The sequence below is a fragment of the Somniosus microcephalus genome, chromosome 23, assembly GCF_052327205.1.
Source record: "Somniosus microcephalus isolate GS21.2 chromosome 23, FLI_Smic_1.0, whole genome shotgun sequence".
In the NCBI taxonomy this organism is placed as follows: domain Eukaryota; kingdom Metazoa; phylum Chordata; class Chondrichthyes; order Squaliformes; family Somniosidae; genus Somniosus; species Somniosus microcephalus.
In genome coordinates this window covers 1,844,701-1,865,201 of record NC_141009.1, presented here as the reverse complement: position 1 = coordinate 1,865,201, position 20,501 = coordinate 1,844,701, and the positions used below count along the sequence as shown (strand labels likewise).

The 20,501-nt window shown below is 52.6% G+C and overlaps 1 protein-coding gene across 1 annotated transcript in view; it reads left to right on the top strand.

Moving 5' to 3' along the window:
- Positions 1-20,501, top strand: part of LOC147101530 (collagen alpha-1(V) chain-like) — a 484,676-nt gene that overhangs the window by 263,652 nt on the left and 200,523 nt on the right. Inside the window, exons 9-12 of the mRNA XM_085965124.1 lie at positions 3,487-3,543; positions 8,853-8,894; positions 9,155-9,211; positions 18,365-18,439. Coding sequence (XP_085821250.1) covers positions 3,487-3,543; positions 8,853-8,894; positions 9,155-9,211; positions 18,365-18,439 — 231 coding nt within the window. The remainder of the gene's footprint in view (positions 1-3,486; positions 3,544-8,852; positions 8,895-9,154; positions 9,212-18,364; positions 18,440-20,501) is intronic.

Genomic DNA, 20,501 nt, shown 5'->3' with positions numbered 1-20,501 from the left:
CCTGCCCTGGGAGTGTTTGATGGGACAGTGTAGAGGGAGCTTTACTCTGTATCTAACCCCGTGCTGTACCTGCCCTGGGAGTGTTTGATGGGACAGTGTAGAGGGAGCTTTACTCTGTATCTAACCCGTGCTGTACCTGCCCTGGGAGTGTTTGATGGGACAGTGTAGAGGGAGCTTTAGTCTGTATCTAACCCATGCTGTACCTGCCCTGGGAGTGTTTGATGGGACACTGTAGAGGGAGCTTTACTCTGTATCTAACCCGTGCTGTACCTGCCCTGGGAGTGTTTGATGGGACAGTGTAGAGGGAGCTTTACTCTGTATCTAACCCGTGCTGTACCTGCCCTGGGAGTGTTTGATGGGACAGTGTAGAGGGAGCTTTACTCTGTATCTAACCCCGTGCTGTACCTGCCCTGGGAGTGTTTGATGGGACAGTGTAGAGGGAGCTTTACTCTGTATCTAACCCCGTGCTGTACCTGCCCTGGGAGTGTTTGATGGGACAGTGTAGAGGGAGCTTTACTCTGTATCTAACCCGTGCTGTACCTGCCCTGGGAGTGTTTGATGGGACAGTGTAGAGGGAGCTTTACTCTGTATCTAACCCGTGCTGTACCTGCCCTGGGAGTGTTTGATGGGACAGTTTAGAGGGAGCTTTACTCTGTATCTAACCTGTGCTGTACCTGCCCTGGGAGTGTTTGATGGGACAGTGTAGAGGGAGCTTTACTCTGTATCTAACCTGTGCTGTACCTGCCCCGGGAGTGTTTGATGGGACAGTTTAGAGGGAGCTTTACTCTGTATCTAACCTGTGCTGTACCTGCCCTGGGAGTGTTTGATGGGACAGTGCAGAGGGAGCTTTACTCTGTATCTAACCCGTGCTATACCTGCCCTGGGAGTGTTTGATGGGACAGTGTAGAGGGAGCTTTACTCTGTATCTAACCTGTGCTGTACCTGCCCTGGGAGTGTTTGATGGGGCAGTGTAGAGGGAGCTTTACTCTGTATCTAACCCGTGCTGTACCTGCCCTGGGAGTGTTTGAAGGGACAGTGTAGAGGGAGCTTTACTCTGTGTCTAACCCGTGCTGTACCTGCCCTGGGAGTGTTTGATGGGACAGTGTAGACGGAGCTTTACTCTGTATCTAACCCGTGCTGTACCTGCCCTGGGAGTGTTTGATGGGACAGTGTAGAGGGAGCTTTACTCTGTATCTAACCCGTGCTGTACCTGCCCTGGGAGTGTTTGATGGGACAGTTTAGAGGGAGCTTTACTCTGTATCTAACCCGTGCTGTACCTGCCCTGGGAGTGTTTGATGGGACAGTTTAGAGGGAGCTTTACTCTGTATCTAACCTGTGCTGTACCTGCCCTGGGAGTGTTTGAAGGGACAGTGTAGAGGGAGCTTTACTCTGTATCTAACCTGTGCTGTACCTGCCCCGGGAGTGTTTGATGGGACAGTTTAGAGGGAGCTTTACTCTGTATCTAACCCATGCTGTACCTGCCCTGGGAGTGTTTGGTGGGACAGTGTAGAGGGAGCTTTACTCTGTCTCTAACCCGTGCTGTACCTGCCCTGGGGGTGTTTGATGGGACAGTGTAGAGGAGCTTTACTCTGTATCTAACCCATGCTGTACCTGCCCTGGGAGTGTTTGATGGGACAGTGTAGAGGGAGCTTTACTCTGTATCTAACCTGTGCTGTACCTGCCCTGGGAGTGTTTGATGGGACAGTGTAGAGGGAGCTTTACTCTGTATCTAACCTGTGCTGTACCTGCCCCGGGAGTGTTTGATGGGACAGTTTAGAGGGAGCTTTACTCTGTATCTAACCTGTGCTGTACCTGCCCTGGGAGTGTTTGATGGGACAGTGCAGAGGGAGCTTTACTCTGTATCTAACCCGTGCTATACCTGCCCTGGGAGTGTTTGATGGGACAGTGTAGAGGGAGCTTTACTCTGTATCTAACCTGTGCTGTACCTGCCCTGGGAGTGTTTGATGGGGCAGTGTAGAGGGAGCTTTACTCTGTATCTAACCCGTGCTGTACCTGCCCTGGGAGTGTTTGAAGGGACAGTGTAGAGGGAGCTTTACTCTGTGTCTAACCCGTGCTGTACCTGCCCTGGGAGTGTTTGATGGGACAGTGTAGACGGAGCTTTACTCTGTATCTAACCCGTGCTGTACCTGCCCTGGGAGTGTTTGATGGGACAGTGTAGAGGGAGCTTTACTCTGTATCTAACCCGTGCTGTACCTGCCCTGGGAGTGTTTGATGGGACAGTTTAGAGGGAGCTTTACTCTGTATCTAACCCGTGCTGTACCTGCCCTGGGAGTGTTTGATGGGACAGTTTAGAGGGAGCTTTACTCTGTATCTAACCTGTGCTGTACCTGCCCTGGGAGTGTTTGAAGGGACAGTGTAGAGGGAGCTTTACTCTGTATCTAACCTGTGCTGTACCTGCCCCGGGAGTGTTTGATGGGACGGTTTAGAGGGAGCTTTACTCTGTATCTAACCCATGCTGTACCTGCCCTGGGAGTGTTTGGTGGGACAGTGTAGAGGGAGCTTTACTCTGTCTCTAACCCGTGCTGTACCTGCCCTGGGGGTGTTTGATGGGACAGTGTAGAGGAGCTTTACTCTGTATCTAACCCATGCTGTACCTGCCCTGGGAGTGTTTGATGGGACAGTGCAGAGGGAGCTTTACTCTGTATCTAACCCGTGCTGTACCTGCCCTGGGAGTGTTTGATGGGACAGTGTAGAGGGAGCTTTACTCTGTATCTAACCCCGTGCTGTACCTGCCCTAGGAGTGTTTGATGGGACAGTGTAGAGGGAGCTTTACTCTGTATCTAACCCGTGCTGTACCTGCCCTGGGAGTGTTTGATGGGACAGTGTAGAGGGAGCTTTACTCTGTATCTAACCCGTGCTGTACCTGCCCTGGGAGTGTTTGATGGGACAGTTTAGAGGGAGCTTTACTCTGTATCTAACCCGTGCTGTACCTGCCCTGGGAGTGTTTGATGGGACAGTTTAGAGGGAGCTTTACTCTGTATCTAACCTGTGCTGTACCTGCCCTGGGAGTGTTTGATGGGACAGTGTAGAGGGAGCTTTACTCTGTATCTAACCTGTGCTGTACCTGCCCCGGGAGTGTTTGATGGGACAGTTTAGAGGGAGCTTTACTCTGTATCTAACCCATGCTGTACCTGCCCTGGGAGTGTTTGATGGGACAGTGTAGAGGGAGCTTTACTCTGTATCTAACCCGTGCTGTACCTGCCCTGGGGGTGTTTGATGGGACAGTGTAGAGGAACTTTACTCTGTATCTAACCCATGCTGTACCTGCCCTGGGAGTGTTTGACGGGACAGTGTAGAGGGAGCTTTACTCTGTATCTAACCCGTGCTGTACCTGCCCTGGGAGTGTTTGATGTTGACTTTGTTTCCTGTATTAATATCATTCCCCAATTCATTAACGTGCTTATGTTGAAAGTAATATTGTGTTCAATCCAATTAACATGTTCCTATTTTCCCTGTAATTTGTAGGCCGATGGTGCGAGGGGTGAGAAGGGTCAGAAAGGCGAGCCGGCTATCGTTGAACCTGTGAGTACAGAGTCTAGACGGGAGTCGCTGCAGCAGTCTTGTTTGTGGGTGTTGCTTTCTCCAAGAAGCAACTGCCTCCCGCCTGGTTTCCCCATCTGTGTGGCAGGAGGTTTCTGGACAGCAATGAGATCATGACATGCCAAACGGGACCGTGATTGTCTGCCACCCTCTGTCCGGCTCCTGACACCAACACTGCTGTACCCACCAACCTTGGGGCTACTCCCCGTCTCTGATCCCTTTGTGCCAATACTTTCCCGCCCCCCTTGAAACCCCCGTCCCATTCAAATCCCAGCAGGAGAGCTGGATATCTGCGCTCCCCCTCCCCCCCACAATCCCCCCATGTCAGCGAGCTCCCAAAAGAGGCTGGGATCTCAGAACATGCGGAGAATGACCTGGAGGTCTTGACAGGGTTGTCTGTGTGTAACTCTGGTCAGTACAAACCCTCCTCCAGCCAGACCGAGGGACATCTACACTGCGAAATCTATGGATAAGGAAGTTTTTTTATGGGATTGATTGCTTGCTTTCTCTAAAGGGACCACCTGGTAAAATGTCTTGTACATGCGGGACATCCAATGGGGCCACATTTCCGACTCAGTGCCCTGTGCCTCGAGAGCTCTGATGGGGAACTCCAAGACGGAACCAGCATTCCCGAGCTGGGGACTGGAGGCTTTTCCATCCATTCAAACGGTGCAGGCTGCTGACTGAGCACGCGGCCCTCTGCTCCCCAATTCCCGAGGTGTGCTCCGGTCCTGCGAAGCTGTGTGCCGGGAGTCGGAGTCGTGACCTGTAACCGGCCCCCCGGGACCTGCAGTAAACACCTCAGAACTTGCTGGGGAAGAGGCTGGCGGCTCGAGATCGCCACCTTCTTCCTGAGAGCTCGCACCATCTCTGAAGCTGCAATATTCTCACAACTAACAAGCCTTTTATGTATATTACCACCCAACTAGACACAGCCTCTGGCAGCATTCCCTGGGAACAGTTTACAGCAAAAAACGGATTTTATCGGTCACTGTCTTCGAGCTTGTGGTGTGATTGTACTCAGAGATTCCCTTTGTTACAAAATCCACTTCGTTTGTGATTTTCAGTCCTCTGCTGCTCAATTGAGACATAACGACACAGGAACAGGAGGAGGCCATTCAGCCCCTCGAGCCTGTTACACAGGAACAGGAGGAAGCCATTCAGCCCCTCGAGCCCGTTACACAGGAACAGGAGGAGGCCATTCAGCCCCTCGAGCCTGTTACACAGGAACAGGAGGAGGCCATTCAGCCCCTCGAGCCCGTTACACAGGAACAGGAGGAGGCCATTCAGCCCCTCGAGCCTGTTACACAGGAACAGGAGGAGGCCATTCAGCCCCTCGAGCCCGTTACACAGGAACAGGAGGAGGCCATTCAGCCCCTCGAGCCTGTTATACAGGAACAGGAGCAGGCCACTCAGCCCCTCAAGCCCGTTACACAGGAACAGGAGGAAGCCATTCAGCCCCTCGAGCCCGTTACACAGGAACAGGAGGAGGCCATTCAGCCCCTCGAGCCTGTTATATAGGAACAGGAAGAGGCCGTTCAGCCCCTCGAGCCTGCTACACAGGAACAGGAGGAGGCCATTCAGCCCCTCGAGCCTGTTACACAGGAACAGGAGGAGGCCATTCAGCCCCTCGAGCCTGTTACACAGGAACAGGAGGAGGCCATTCAGCCCCTCGAGCCTGTTACACAGGAACAGGAGGAGGCCATTCAGCCCCTCGAGCCTGTTACACAGGAACAGGAGGAGGCCATTCAGCCCTTCGTGCCTGTTACATTAGGAACAGGAGGAGGCCATTCAGCCCCTCGAGCCTGTTACACAGGAATAGGAGGAGGCCATTCAGCCCTTCGCGCCTGTTACATTAGGAACAGGAGGAGGCCATTCAGCCGCTTGAGCCTGTTACACAGGAACAGGAAGAGGCCATTCAGCCCCTCGAGCCTGTTACATTAGGAACAGGAGGAGGCCATTCAGCCCCTCGAGCCTGTTACACAGGAACAGGAGGAGGCCATTCAGCCCCTCGAGCCTGTTACATTAGGAACAGGAGGAGGCCATTCAGCCCCTCGAGCCTGTTACACAGGAATAGGAGGAGGCCATTCAGCCCTTCGCGCCTGTTACATTAGGAACAGGAGGAGGCCATTCAGCCCCTTGAGCCTGTTACACAGGAACAGGAAGAGGCCATTCAGCCCCTCGAGCCTGTTACATTAGGAACAGGAGGAGGCCATTCAGCCCCTCGAGTCTGTTACACAGGAACAGGAGGAGGCCATTCAGCCCCTCGAGCCTGTTACACAGGAACAGGAGGAGGCCATTCAGTCCCTCGAGCCTGTTACACAGGAACAGGAGGAGGCCATTCAGCCCCTCGAGCCTGTTACACAGGAACAGGAGGAGGCCATTCAGCCCCTCGAGCCTGTTACACGGGAACAGGAGGAGGCCATTCTGCCCCTCGAGCCTGTTCCGCCATTCGATTAGATCAGGGCTGATCTGTGTCTTAACTCCATTTACCCGCCTTGGTTCCGTAACCCTTAATACCCTTACCCAATCTCAATTGCCCCCCAGCCTCAACAGCTTTCTGGGGGAGAGAGTTCCAGATTCCCACCACCCTTTGTGTGAAGAAGTGCTTCCTGACATCACCCCTGAACGGCCTGGCTCTAATTTTAAGGTTCTGCCCCCTTGTCCTGGACTCCCCCCACCAGAGGGAATTATTTCTCTCTCTCGACCCGATCAACTCCTTTAATCATCTTAAACACCTCGATTAGATCACCCCTTAATCTTCTAAACTCGAGGGAATACAAGCCCAGTCTGTGCAACCTGTCCTCGGAATTTAACCCTTTTAGCCCCGGTATCGTTCTGGTGAATCTGCGCTGCCCCCCCCTCCAAGGCCGATATATCCCTCCTGAGGGGCGGGGCCCTGAACTGAACCCAGGTACTCCCGATGGGATCTAATCAGAGCATTATCCAGGGTGCTGGGGGAGGGATTACTGAGTGACAGTGTGAGGGAGCTGGATTAACATCAGTAGTGATACAGTCAGTGACACAGGGCGCTGGGGGAGAGGGGTTACTGAGTGACAGTGTGAGGGAGCTGGATTAACATCAGTAGAGTTACAGTCAGTGACACAGGGTGCTGGGGGAGAGGGGTTACTGAGTGACAGTGTGAGGGAGCTGGATTAACATCAGTAGAGATACAGTCAGTAACACAGGGCGCTGTGCGGAGGGGTTACTGAGCGACAGTGTGAGGGAGCTGGATTAACATCAGTAGAGATACAGTCAGTAACACAGGGCGCTGGGGGAGAGGGGTTACTGAGTGACAGTGTGTGGGAGCTGTATTACCATCAGTAGAGATACAGTCAGTGACACAGGGCACTGGGGGAGAGGGGTTACTGAGCGACAGTGTGAGGGAGCTGGATTAACATCAGTAGAGCTCCAGTCAGTTACACCGGGCGCTGGGGAGAGGGGTGATGTGCCATCAATAACTCAAAGACAAGGAATTAAAGGATTCAACTGAAGGCTTTTAATCACTAAGAACATTGCATGACTTTCCACATCGGATTCGTCTGGCAGAAATGACTCATACAGCTCTTGAGACCTTGATATGACAAAAGACAGGGGCGGAGCCAATACACACAATAGGAAAAAAGGGGGCGGTACACACAATACAATGCAGGTAAAACACAGGGGCTGATGAAGGCATATATTTCATCACAAGGGGTTACTGAGTGACAGTGTGAGGGAGCTGGATTAACATCAGTAGAGATACAGTCAGTAACACAGGGCACTGGGGGAGAGGAGTTACTGAGTGACAGTGTGAGGGAGCTGGATTAACATCAGTAGAGATACAGTCAGTAACACAGGGCGCTGGGGGGAGAGGGGTTACTGAGTGACAGTGTGAGGGAGCTGGATTAACATCAGTAGAGATACAGTCAGTAACACGGCACTGGGGGAGAGGAGTTACTGAGTGACAGTATGAGGGAGCTGGATTAACATCAGTAGAGATACAGTCAGTAACACGGCGCTCGGGGAGAGGGGTTACTGAGTGACAGTGTGAGGGAGCTGGATTAACATCAGTAGAGATACAGTCAGTAACACAGGGCACTGGGGGAGAGGAGTTACTGAGTGACAGTGTGAGGGAGCTGGATTAACATCAGTAGAGATACAGTCAGTAACACAGGGCGCTCGGGGAGAGGGGTTACTGAGTGACAGTGTGAGGGAGCTGGATTAACATCAGTAGAGATACAGTTAGTAACACAGGGCGCTGGGGGAGAGGGGTTACTGAGTGACAGTGTGAGGGAGCTGGATTAACATCGGTAGAGATACAGTCAGTAACACAGGACGCTGGGGGAGAGGGGTTACTGAGCAACAGTGTGAGGGAGCTGGATTAACATCAGTAGAGATACAGTCAATGACACAGGGTGCTAGGGAGGGGTTACTGAGTGACAGTGTGAGGGAGCTGGAGTAACATCAGTAGAGATACAGTCAGTAACACAGGGCGCTGGGGGAGAGGGGTTACTGAGTGACAGTGTGAGGGAGCTGGATTAACATCATTAGAGATACAGTCAGTAACACAGGGCGCTGGGGGAGAGGGGTTGCTGAGTGACAGTGTGAGGGAGCTGGATTAACATCAGTAGAGATACAGTCAGTGATACAGGGCGCTGGGGGAGAGGGTTTACTGAGTGACAGTGTGAGTGAGCTGGGTTAACATCAGTAGAGATACAGCCAGCAACACAGGGCGCTGGGGGAGAGGAGTTACTGAGTGACAGTGTGAGGGAGCTGTATTAACATCAATAGAGTTACAGTCAGTGACACAGGCTGCTGGGGGAGAGGGGTTACTGAGTGACAGTGTGAGGGAACTGGATTAACATCAGTAGAGATACAGTCAGTAACACAGGGCGCTGGGGGAGAGGGGTTACTGAGTGACAGTCTGAGGGAGCTGGATTAACATCGGTAGAGATACAGCCAGCAACACAGGGCGCTGGGGGAGAGGAGTTACTGAGTGACAGTGTGAGGGAGCTGGATTAACATCAATAGAGTTACAGTCAGTGACACAGGGCGCTGGGGGAGAGGGGTTACTGAGTGACAGTGTGAGGGAGCTGGATTAACATCAGTAGAGATACAGTCAGTGACACAGGGCGCTGGGGGAGAGGGGTTACTGAGTGACAGTGTGAGGGAGCTGGATTAACATCTCTCTCTGCTGTTTACACTCTGTTTGGCGCACTGTTTATTTATGAATCCCCTAACTCTGATATCTGGTGAACCGTCCGAGTGTTGAACTTACGTTTATTAATTGTGTTTTTTCTTTATTGCAGGGAATGCTGATTGAAGGGCCCCCTGGGTCTGAAGGACCATCTGTGAGTCACATGTTCGAAACCCTCGGGAAACATTTGGTTTTTTGTATTTTTTCTGAACATGTTGTATCTGCATTCTTGTTGAATTACTAACACGTGCCGTGTTGGGATCTCTAAACCAGAATGTTTAAAGTGTCGTGTCTTGTTAATAAAGGGCCCCTATTATTTCTCGCTGGCCTCCCTGTGTTGGGGAGATGTTTACTGGCCGATGTTTGATCTGTGCTGCTCTCTCACTCCTCTCTCTCTTGCTGTTTCCAGGGTAGACCCGACACTCTGGGCCGCCTGGACCTCCAGGCCCTGTTGGCGATCCCGGTTTGAGGGTGAGTCGGACTGTTTAACACTTTCCACGCGCTGGTGGGAGGGGAGCGATTAATCTGTGGGACTCCTTCCAAAACTCCTGAAGTAATTAAAGTGATTGCGAGTTCCAGCCTGTTCTGACTGGGAGCAAAGATAAAACATTTGGGGAAAAGTGCCAGAGTCTTAAAACAGCCCAGAGATCGGAACCGAGCGCCTGTTTGTTAAACTTCAGGAGGAAAAAAAAGTATTTTCTCCCTCCTCTCACTGACCGCCCCCCACCTCCCAGTTTGGGGGGGTGGGATGGGGGAGGGGGTGGGGTTGGCGGGGAGGGGAGGGGTGGGGAGGGTTGGGGGGGGGGAAGGGAGGGGTGGGCGGAGGGTGGTGGGGAGGGGTTGGGGGGGAGGGGAGGGGTGGGGAGGGTTGGGGGGGAGGGGAGGGGTGGGGGGGAGAGGTGAGGGGAGGGGTGGGGGGAGGGGTGGGGATGGGAGGGGAGGGGTGGGCGGAGGGGGAGGGGTGGGGTGAGGAGGGGGTGGGCGGAGGGGTGGGTGGAGGGGGATAGGTGGGGGAGGGGAGGGGGGATGGGAGGGGTGGGGGAGGGGAGGGGGGGATGGGAGGGGTGGGGGAGGGGGGGAGGGGTGGAAGGGAGGGGTGGAGGGGTGGGGGCGAGAGGGAGGGGTGCGGGGTGGGGGAGGGGTGGGTTGGGCGGACAGGGGAGGGGTGGGGGAGGGGTGGGGGGGAGGGGAGGGGTGGGGGGAGAGGTGAGGGGAGGGGGTGGGGGAGGGGTGAGGGGAGGGTGGGGGGAGGGGTGGGGGAGGGGAGGAGTGGGCGGAGGGGGATGGGTGGGGGAGGGGAGGGGAGGAGGGGTGGGGTGGGGTGGGCGGAGGGGGGGGTTGGAGGGGGGGGAGGGTGGTGGGGTGTGGGGAGGGTGGGGGAGGGGAGGGGGTGGGGTGGAGGGGGGAGGGGTGGGGGGAGGGGTGGCTGGGTGGGGGCTCTGTGGATCTGATTCAGTGTTTCCTAATTGTTTTCCACGAACATTTCCTTGTTTAATTACTCGATGGGGGGTTTGAACAGAGTTTAAATCGAGAGAAATTAATTGGCATCATGTGACAGACCAGCTCTGTGCGACCTCACCTGACCAATCCTGAGCTACAAGGTCGTGTTACCTCGCGTCTACAGGCGGTGTTTCCCAGCACAGACCAGCTGCGTGTGACCAGGCTCCATACTCACTGCTTTACTCTGGCTCTGTACTCTGTGCTTTACTCTGGCTCTGTACTCTGTGCTTTACTCTGGCTCTGTACTCTGTGCTTTACTCTGGCTCTGTACTCACTGCTTTACTCTGGCTCTGTACTCTGTGCTTTACTCTGGCTCTGTACTCTGTGCTTTACTCTGGCTCTGTACTCACTGCTTTACTCTGGCTCTGTACTCTGTGCTTTACTCTGGCTCTGTACTCTGTGCTTTACTCTGGCTCTGTACTCTGTGCTTTACTCTGGCTCTGTACTCACTGCTTTACTCTGGCTCTGTACTCTATGCTTTACTCTGGCTCTGTACTCTGTGCTTTACACTGGCTCTGTACTCTGTGCTTTACTCTGGCTCTGTACTCTGTGCTTTACTCTGGCTCTGTACTCACTGCTTTACTCTGGCTCTGTACTCTGTGCTTTACTCTGGCTCTGTACTCTGTGCTTTACTCTGGCTCTGTACTCACTGCTTTACTCTGGCTCTGTACTCTGTGCTTTACTCTGGCTCTGTACTCTGTGCTTTACTCTGGCTCTGTACTCTGTGCTTTACTCTGGCTCTGTACTCACTGCTTTACTCTGGCTCTGTACTCTATGCTTTACTCTGGCTCTGTACTCTGTGCTTTACTCTGGCTCTGTGCTTTACTCTGGCTCTGTACTCTGTGCTTTACTCTGGCTCTGTACTCTGTGCTTTACTCTGGCTCTGTACTCTGTGCTTTACTCTGGCTCTGTACTCACTGCTTTACTCTGGCTCTGTACTCTATGCTTTACTCTGGCTCTGTACTCTGTGCTTTACTCTGGCTCTGTACTCTGTGCTTTACTCTGGCTCTGTACTCTGTGCTTTACTCTGGCTCTGTACTCACTGCTTTACTCTGGCTCTGTACTCTCTGCTTTACTCTGGCTCTGTACTCACTGCTTTACTCTGGCTCTGTACTCTATGCTTTACTCTGGCTCTGTACTCTGTGCTTTACTCTGGCTCTGTACTCTGTGCTTTACTCTGGCTCTGTATTCACTGCTTTACTCTGGCTCTGTACTCTGTGCTTTACTCTGGCTCTGTACTCACTGCTTTACTCTGGCTCTGTACTCTGTGCTTTACTCTGGCTCTGTACTCACTGCTTTACTCTGGCTCTGTACTCTGTGCTTTACTCTGGCTCTGTACTCACTGCTTTACTCTGGCTCTGTACTCTGTGCTTTACTCTGGCTCTGTACTCACTGCTTTACTCTGGCTCTGTACTCTGTGCTTTACTCTGGCTCTGTACTCTGTGCTTTACTCTGGCTCTGTACTCACTGCTTTACTCTGGCTCTGTACTCTATGCTTTACTCTGGCTCTGTACTCTGTGCTTTACTCTGGCTCTGTACTCTGTGCTTTACTCTGGCTCTGTACTCTGTGCTTTACTCTGGCTCTGTACTCTGTGCTTTTTTCTGGCTCTGTACTCTGTGCTTTACTCTGGCTCTGTACTCACTGCTTTACTCTGGCTCTGTACTCTATGCTTTACTCTGGCTCTGTACTCTGTGCTTTACTCTGGCTCTGTACTCTGTGCTTTACTCCGATTCTGTACTCTGTGCTTTACTCTGGCTCTGTACTCACTGCTTTACTCTGGCTCTGTACTCTCTGCTTTACTCTGGCTCTGTACTCACTGCTTTACTCTGGCTCTGTACTCTATGCTTTACTCTGGCTCTGTACTCTGTGCTTTACTCTGGCTCTGTACTCTGTGCTTTACTCTGGCTCTGTACTCACTGCTTTACTCTGGCTCTGTACTCTGTGCTTTACTCTGGCTCTGTACTCACTGCTTTACTCTGGCTCTGTACTCTCTGCTTTACTCTGGCTCTGTACTCACTGCTTTACTCTGGCTCTGTACTCTGTGCTTTACTCTGGCTCTGTACTCACTGCTTTACTCTGGCTCTGTACTCTGTGCTTTACTCTGGCTCTGTACTCACTGCTTTACTCTGGCTCTGTACTCTGTGCTTTACTCTGGCTCTGTACTCTATGCTTTACTCTGGCTCTGTACTCTCTGCTTTACTCTGGCTCTGTACTCACTGCTTTACTCTGGCTCTGTACTCTCTGCTTTACTCTGGCTCTGTTCTCACTGCTTTACTCTGGCTCTGTACTCTCTGCTTTACTCTGGCTCTGTACTCTCTGCTTTACTCTGGCTCTGTACTCTCTGCTTTACTCTGGCGCTGTACTCACTGCTTTACTCTGGCTCTGTACTCTCTGCTTTACTCTGGCTCTGTACTCTCTGCTTTACTCTGGCTCTGTACTCTCTGCTTTACTCTGGCTCTGTACTCACTGCTTTACTCTGGCTCTGTACTCTCTGCTTTACTCTGGCTCTGTACTCACTGCTTTACTCTGGCTCTGTACTCACTGCTTTACTCTGGCTCTGTACTCTCTGCTTTACTCTGGCTCTGTACTCTCTGCTTTACTCTGGCTCTGTACTCTCTGCTTTACTCTGGCTCTGTACTCACTGCTTTACTCTGGCTCTGTACTCTCTGCTTTACTCTGGCTCTGTACTCTATGCTTTACTCTGGCTCTGTACTCTGTGCTTTACTCTGGCTCTGTACTCACTGCTTTACTCTGGCTCTGTACTCTCTGCTTTACTCTGGCTCTGTACTCACTGCTTTACTCTGGCTCTGTACTCTGTGCTTTACTCTGGCTCTGTACTCACTGCTTTACTCTGGCTCTGTACTCTGTGCTTTACTCTGGCTCTGTAATCACTGCTTTACTCTGGCTCTGTACTCTCTGCTTTACTCTGGCTCTGTACTCACTGCTTTACTCTGGCTCTGTACTCTCTGCTTTACTCTGGCTCTGTACTCACTGCTTTACTCTGGCTCTGTACTCTCTGCTTTACTCTGGCTCTGTACTCTCTGCTTTACTCTGGCGCTGTACTCACTGCTTTACTCTGGCTCTGTACTCTCTGCTTTACTCTGGCTCTGTACTCTCTGCTTTACTCTGGCTCTGTACTCACTGCTTTACTCTGGCTCTGTACTCACTGCTTTACTCTGGCTCTGTACTCTCTGCTTTACTCTGGCTCTGTACTCACTGCTTTACTCTGGCTCTGTACTCACTGCTTTACTCTGGCTCTGTACTCTCTGCTTTACTCTGGCTCTGTACTCTCTGCTTTACTCTGGCTCTGTACTCTCTGCTTTACTCTGGCTCTGTACTCACTGCTTTACTCTGGCTCTGTACTCTCTGCTTTACTCTGGCTCTGTACTCTATGCTTTACTCTGGCTCTGTACTCTGTGCTTTACTCTGGCTCTGTACTCACTGCTTTACTCTGGCTCTGTACTCTCTGCTTTACTCTGGCTCTGTACTCACTGCTTTACTCTGGCTCTGTACTCTGTGCTTTACTCTGGCTCTGTACTCACTGCTTTACTCTGGCTCTGTACTCTGTGCTTTACGCTGGCTCTGTACTCACTGCTTTACTCTGGCTCTGTACTCTGTGCTTTACTCTGGCTCTGTACTCTATGCTTTACTCTGGCTCTGTACTCTCTGCTTTACTCTGGCTCTGTACTCTCTGCTTTACTCTGGCTCTGTACTCTCTGCTTTACTCTGGCTCTGTACTCTCTGCTTTACTCTGGCTCTGTACTCACTGCTTTACTCTGGCTCTGTACTCTCTGCTTTACTCTGGCTCTGTACTCTATGCTTTACTCTGGCTCTGTACTCTCTGCTTTACTCTGGCTCTGTACTCTCTGCTTTACTCTGGCTCTGTACTCACTGCTTTACTCTGGCTCTGTACTCTGCTTTACTCTGGCTCTGTACTCTATGCTTTACTCTGGCTCTGTACTCTGTGCTTTACTCTGGCTCTGTACTCACTGCTTTACTCTGGCTCTGTACTCTCTGCTTTACTCTGGCCCTGTACTCACTGCTTTACTCTGGCTCTGTACTCTGTGCTTTACTCTGGCTCTGTACTCACTGCTTTACTCTGGCTCTGTACTCTGTGCTTTACTCTGGGTCTGTACTCACTGCTTTACTCTGGCTCTGTACTCTGTGCTTTACTCTGGCTCTGTACTCTATGCTTTACTCTGGCTCTGTACTCTCTGCTTTACTCTGGCTCTGTACTCACTGCTTTACTCTGGCTCTGTACTCTCTGCTTTACTCTGGCTCTGTACTCACTGCTTTACTCTGGCTCTGTACTCTCTGCTTTACTCTGGCTCTGTACTCTCTGCTTTACTCTGGCTCTGTACTCTCTGCTTTACTCTGGTGCTGTACTCACTGCTTTATTCTGGCTCTGTACTCTCTGCTTTACTCTGGCTCTGTACTCACTGCTTTACTCTGGCTCTGTACTCTCTGCTTTACTCTGGCTCTGTACTCACTGCTTTACTCTGGCTCTGTACTCTCTGCTTTACTCTGGCTCTGTACTCACTGCTTTACTCTGGCTCTGTACTCACTGCTTTACTCTGGCTCTGTACTCTGTGCTTTACTCTGGCTCTGTACTCACTGCTTTACTCTGGCTCTGTACTCTCTGCTTTACTCTGGCTCTGTACTCTCTGCTTTACTCTGGCTCTGTACTCTGCTTTACTCTGGCTCTGTACTCACTGCTTTACTCTGGCTCTGTACTCACTGCTTTACTCTGGCTCTGTACTCACTGCTTTACTCTGGCTCTGTACTCACTGCTTTACACTGGCTCTGTACTCACTGCTTTACTCTGGCTCTGTACTCTGTGCTTTACTCTGGCGCTGTACTCACTGCTTTACACTGGCTCTGTACTCTGCTTTACACTGGCTCTGTACTCTGTGCTTTACTCTGGCTCTGTACTCACTGCTTTACTCTGGCGCTGTACTCACTGCTTTACACTGGCTCTGTATTCACTGCTTTAAAGATGTTTTTAAGATGAAGAAATTCCTTCTGCTCGCTATACATGCAGGGTGACCGTCTTGTGGACATTTCCTGCCCTCTTTAATCGTAATCCTCATTTACAATCCATCCATGGCCCTTCCACTCCCCCATCCCCACCCCCACCACACTCCATGACCTCCTCCAGCTCTGTGCCCAGGCTCAATCTGTAATTCTGTCAATCTGACCGCCAGCTCCCACCCAAGGCAGCTATCAGGCGGATAGGGTCCTTGCTGTCTGGGACCGTCCGGTCTCTGCAATTCTCTCTCCTTGCTCCGTAAACTGATGGGAGATCTCTCCCCACAGGCTCACTTTTGGCCAGAGTTGTACTAAGTCAAAAATCTTAAATACTATCCTCAGATTGTGAAGGGCTTTTAATGCAGCGGGTTCCCTGTTTCTCCCAATTAGGACAGTCACAAAATGTTGGCTTTTCGGCACTTGGCAAATTCTGCAGGACTGTAAAAATAAGATGTAAAAGGAACAGCACAATATATAGTTGCACAGAGTTAAACTTCACATCTGATAATCAGCCTGTTCCCCAGGACATTGTTAACACTTTAAACCCCATTTCTGTGCAGAGTCGGAGCGATCGTCAGCCTCTCACTGCCACCCAGTGGGCAAAGGCTACCACAGCAAGCAGTCTCTGTACCAGCTCCCACTCCTGCACTGGCAGTGTGAGGGCTGTCTTTCCACGAACCCCAAACCCCTCTCCCTGAACCCCTTGCCCCCTCGTCCCAAACCCTCTCTCCCCTAAACCACCTTGCCCCAAAACCCGGTACCCGAAGCCGCGAACTTCGAACCCTCGCTCCCTGAACTCCACTCCCTGAACCCCACTCCCTGAACTCCACCCCTGAACCCCACTCCCTGAACCCCACTCCCTGAACCACACTCCCTGAACCCCACTCCCTGAACCTCACACTCCCTGAACCCCACTCCCTGAACCCCACACTCCCTGAACCCCACACTCCCTGAACCCCACTCCCTGAACCCCACACTCCTTGAACCCCACTCCCTGAACCCCACACTCCCTGAACCCCACACTCACTGAACCACACTCCCTGAACCACACTCCCTGAACCCCACTCCCTGAACCCCACACTCCCTGAACCACACTCCCTGAACCCCACTCCCTGAACCCCACTCCCTGAACCCCACTCCCTGAACCCCACACTCCCTGAACCCCACTCCCTGAACCCCACACTCCCTGAACCCCACTCCCTGAACTCCACTCCCTGAACCCCACACTCCCTGAACCCCACTCCCTGAACCCCACACTCCCTGAACCCCTCGCTCCCTGAACCCCACTCCCTGAACTCCACTCCCTGAACCCCACTCCCTGAACCCCACACTCCCTGAACCCCACTCCCTGAACCCCACACTCCCTGAACCTCACACTCCCTGAACCCCACTCCCTGAACCTCACACTCCCTGAACCCCTCGCTCCCTGAACCCCACTCCCTGAACTCCACTCCCTGAACCCCGCTCCCTGAACCCCACACTCCCTGAACCCCACACTCCCTGAACCCCACACTCCCTGAACCCCACTCCCTGAACCCCACACTCCCTGAACCTCACACTCCCTGAACCCCACTCCCTGAACCCCACTCTCCCTGAACCCCACTCCCTGAACCCCACTCCCTGAACCCCACTCCCTGAACCCCACTCTCCCTGAACCCCACTCCCTGAACCCCACTCCCTGAACCACACTCCCTGAACCCCACTCCCTGAACTCCACACTCCCTGAACCCCACACTCCCTGAACCCCACTCCCTGAACCCCACTCCCTGAACCCCACTCCCTGAACCCCACTCCCTGAACTCCACTCCCTGAACCCCGCTCCCTGAACCCCACACTCCCTGAACCCCACACTCCCTGAACCCCTCGCTCCCTGAACCCCACACTCCCTGAACCCCACTCCCTGAACCCCACACTCCCTGAACCTCACACTCCCTGAACCCCACTCCCTGAACCCCACTCTCCCTGAACCCCACTCCCTGAACCCCACTCCCTGAACCCCACTCCCTGAACCCCACTCTCCCTGAACCCCACTCCCTGAACCCCACTCCCTGAACCACACTCCCTGAACCCCACTCCCTGAACTCCACACTCCCTGAACCCCACACTCCCTGAACCCCACTCCCTGAACCCCACTCCCTGAACCCCACTCCCTGAACTCCACACTCCCTGAACCCCACACTCCCTGAACCCCACTCCCTGAACCCCACACTCCCTGAACCCCACTCCCTGAACCCCACACTCCCTGAACCCCACACTCCCGGAACCCCATCTCTCCAGCCACACATTCCTTGCTCTATTCTCTTATTTCTATACTCACTAGTTCATGGCACCAGGAGTAATCCGGAGATTACTACTTTTGAGGTCGTGCTTTTTAATCTCTCTCCTCGCTCCCTAAACTCTACCTGTAGCAGGGTACAAAAGCAAGGAAGTTCTGATGAACTTTTATAAAACTCTGGCTCGGTCTCAACTGGAGTATTGTGTCCAATTCCGGGCACCGCACTTTAGGAAGGATGTGAAGGCCTTAGAGAGGGTGCAGAAAAGATTTACAAGAATGGTTCCAGGGAGGAGGGACTTCAGTTATGTGGATAGACTGGAGAAGCTGGGGTTGTTCTCCTTAGAACAGAGAAGGTTGAGAGGAGATTTGATAGAGGTGTTCAAAATCATGAGGGGTCTGGACAGAGTAGCGAGAAACTGTTCCCACTGGTGGAAGGGCCGAGAACCAGAGGACACAGATTTAAGGTGATTGGCAGAAGAACCAAAGGTGACACGGGGAAAACGTTTTTATACAGCGAGTGGTTAAGATCAGGAATGCACTGCCTGAGAGGGTGGTGGAGGCAGACTCAATCGTGGCTTTCAAAAGGGAATTGGATAAGTACCTGAAGGAAAACAATTAGCAGGGCTACGGGGAAAGGGCGGGGAGTGGGACTAGCTGAAGTGCTCTTGCAGAGAGCTGGCACGGGCTGGACGGGCCGAATGGCCTCCTCCTGTGCTGTAACCATTCTATGATTCCATGTGTTGAGCTGGGTGTTTGCTGCGGTGTCAGTTGTCCGAGTTCACCACAAACACCTTCTGATCTCTGCTTCCTCCCCCGACAGGGTCCCGCCGGTCGATCAGGCCTCCCCGGAGCTGATGGATTACCCGGACCCCCAGGCACCCTCCTCATGCTGCCTGTGAGTATATTCGAGTTACTTTATAAATTCCAGCTTCCGGACACGGAGCAGGGTACGGACAAACTCCCAGACCTGGCCGGGAGCAGCAATGACCAGACCCCAGTCTCGGGGGGTAAACACAAGCCATGGTACTGAGTCACGCAGCCCAGCTACTGGCGCTACCAAGTCAGTTGATCTTTGCCGGGGCAACGGCAATTTGCCTCAGTGCCCTAGCGTGACTGACGCACAGTTAATTTCACCCGGGGAGGACAATCGGAGTCAACGGCCATGTGAAGCAGGACATACCCAGAACAGGGTTAGATACAGAGTAAAGCTCCCTCTACACTGTCCCATCAAACACTCCCAGGGCAGGTACAGCACGGGTTAGATACAGAGTAAAGCTCCCTCTACACTGTCCCATCAAACACTCCCAGGGCAGGTACAGCACGGGTTAGATACAGAGTAAAGCTCCCTCTACACTGTCCCATCAAACACTCCCAGGGCAGGTACAGCACGGGTTAGATACAGAGTAAAGCTCCCTCTACACTGTCCCATCAAACACTCCCAGGGCAGGTATAGTACGGGTTAGATACAGAGTAAAGCTCCCTCTACACTGTCCCATCAAACACTCCCAGGGCAGGTACAGCACAGGTTAGATACAGAACAAAGTTCCCTCTACACTGTTCCATCAAACACTCCCAGGGCAGGTACAGCACGGGTTAGATACAGAGTAAAGCTCCCGCTACACTGCCCCATCAAACACTCCCAGGACAGGTATAGCACGGGTTAGATACAGAGTAAAGCTCCCGCTACACTGTCCCATCAAACACTCCCAGGGCAGGTACAGCACGGGTTAGATACAGAGTAAAGCTCCCACTACACTGTCCCATCAAACACTCCCAGGACAGGTACAGCACGGGTTAGATACAGAGTAAAGCTCCCTCTGCACTGTCCCATCAAACACTCCCAGGGCAGGTAGAGCACGGGTTAGATACAGAGTAAAGCTCCCTCTGCACTGTCCCATCAAACACTCCCAGGGCAGGTACAGCACGGGTTAGATACAGAGTAAAGCTCCCACTACACTGTCCCATCAAACACTCCCAGGACAGGTACAGCACGGGTTAGATACAGAGTAAAGCTCCCTCTGCACTGTCCCATCAAACACTCCCAGGGCAGGTAGAGCACGGGTTAGATACAGAGTAAAGCTCCCTCTGCACTGTCCCATCAAACACTCCCAGGGCAGGTACAGCATGGGGTTAGATACAGAGTAAAGTCCCCTCTACACTGTCCCATCAAACACTCCCAGGACAGGTACAGCACGGGTTAGATACAGAGTAAAGCTCCCTCTACACTGTCCCATCAAACACTCCCAGGGCAGGTACAGCACTGGTTAGATACAGAGTAAAGCTCCCTCTACACTGTCCCATCAAACACTCCCAGGGCAGGTACAGCACGGGTTAGATACAGAGTAAAGCTCCCTCTACACTGTCCCATCAAACACTCCCAGGGCAGGTACAGCACAGGTTAGATACAGAGTAAAGCTCCCTCTACACTGTCCCATCAAACACTCCCAGGGCAGGTACAGCACAGGTTAGATACAGAACAAAGTTCCCTCTACACTGTTCCATCAAACACTCCCAGGGCAGGTACAGCACGGGTTAGATACAGAGTAAAGCTCCCGCTACACTGCCCCATCAAACACTCCCAGGACAGGTACAGCACGGGTTAGATACAGAGTAAAGCTCCCACTACACTGTCCCATCAAACACTCCCAGGGCAGGTACAGCACGGGTTAGATACAGAGTAAAGCTCCCTCTGCACTGTCCCATCAAACACTCCCAGGGCAGGTAGAGCACGGGTTAGATACAGAGTAAAGCTCCCTCTGCACTGTCCCATCAAACACTCCCAGGGCAGGTACAGCATGGGGTTAGATACAGAGTAAAGTCCCCTCTACACTGTCCCATCAAACACTCCCAGGACAGGTACAGCATGGGTTAGATACAGAGTAAAGCTCCCTCTACACTGTCCCATCAAACACTCCCAGGGCAGGTACAGCACGGGTTAGATACAGAGTAAAGCTCCC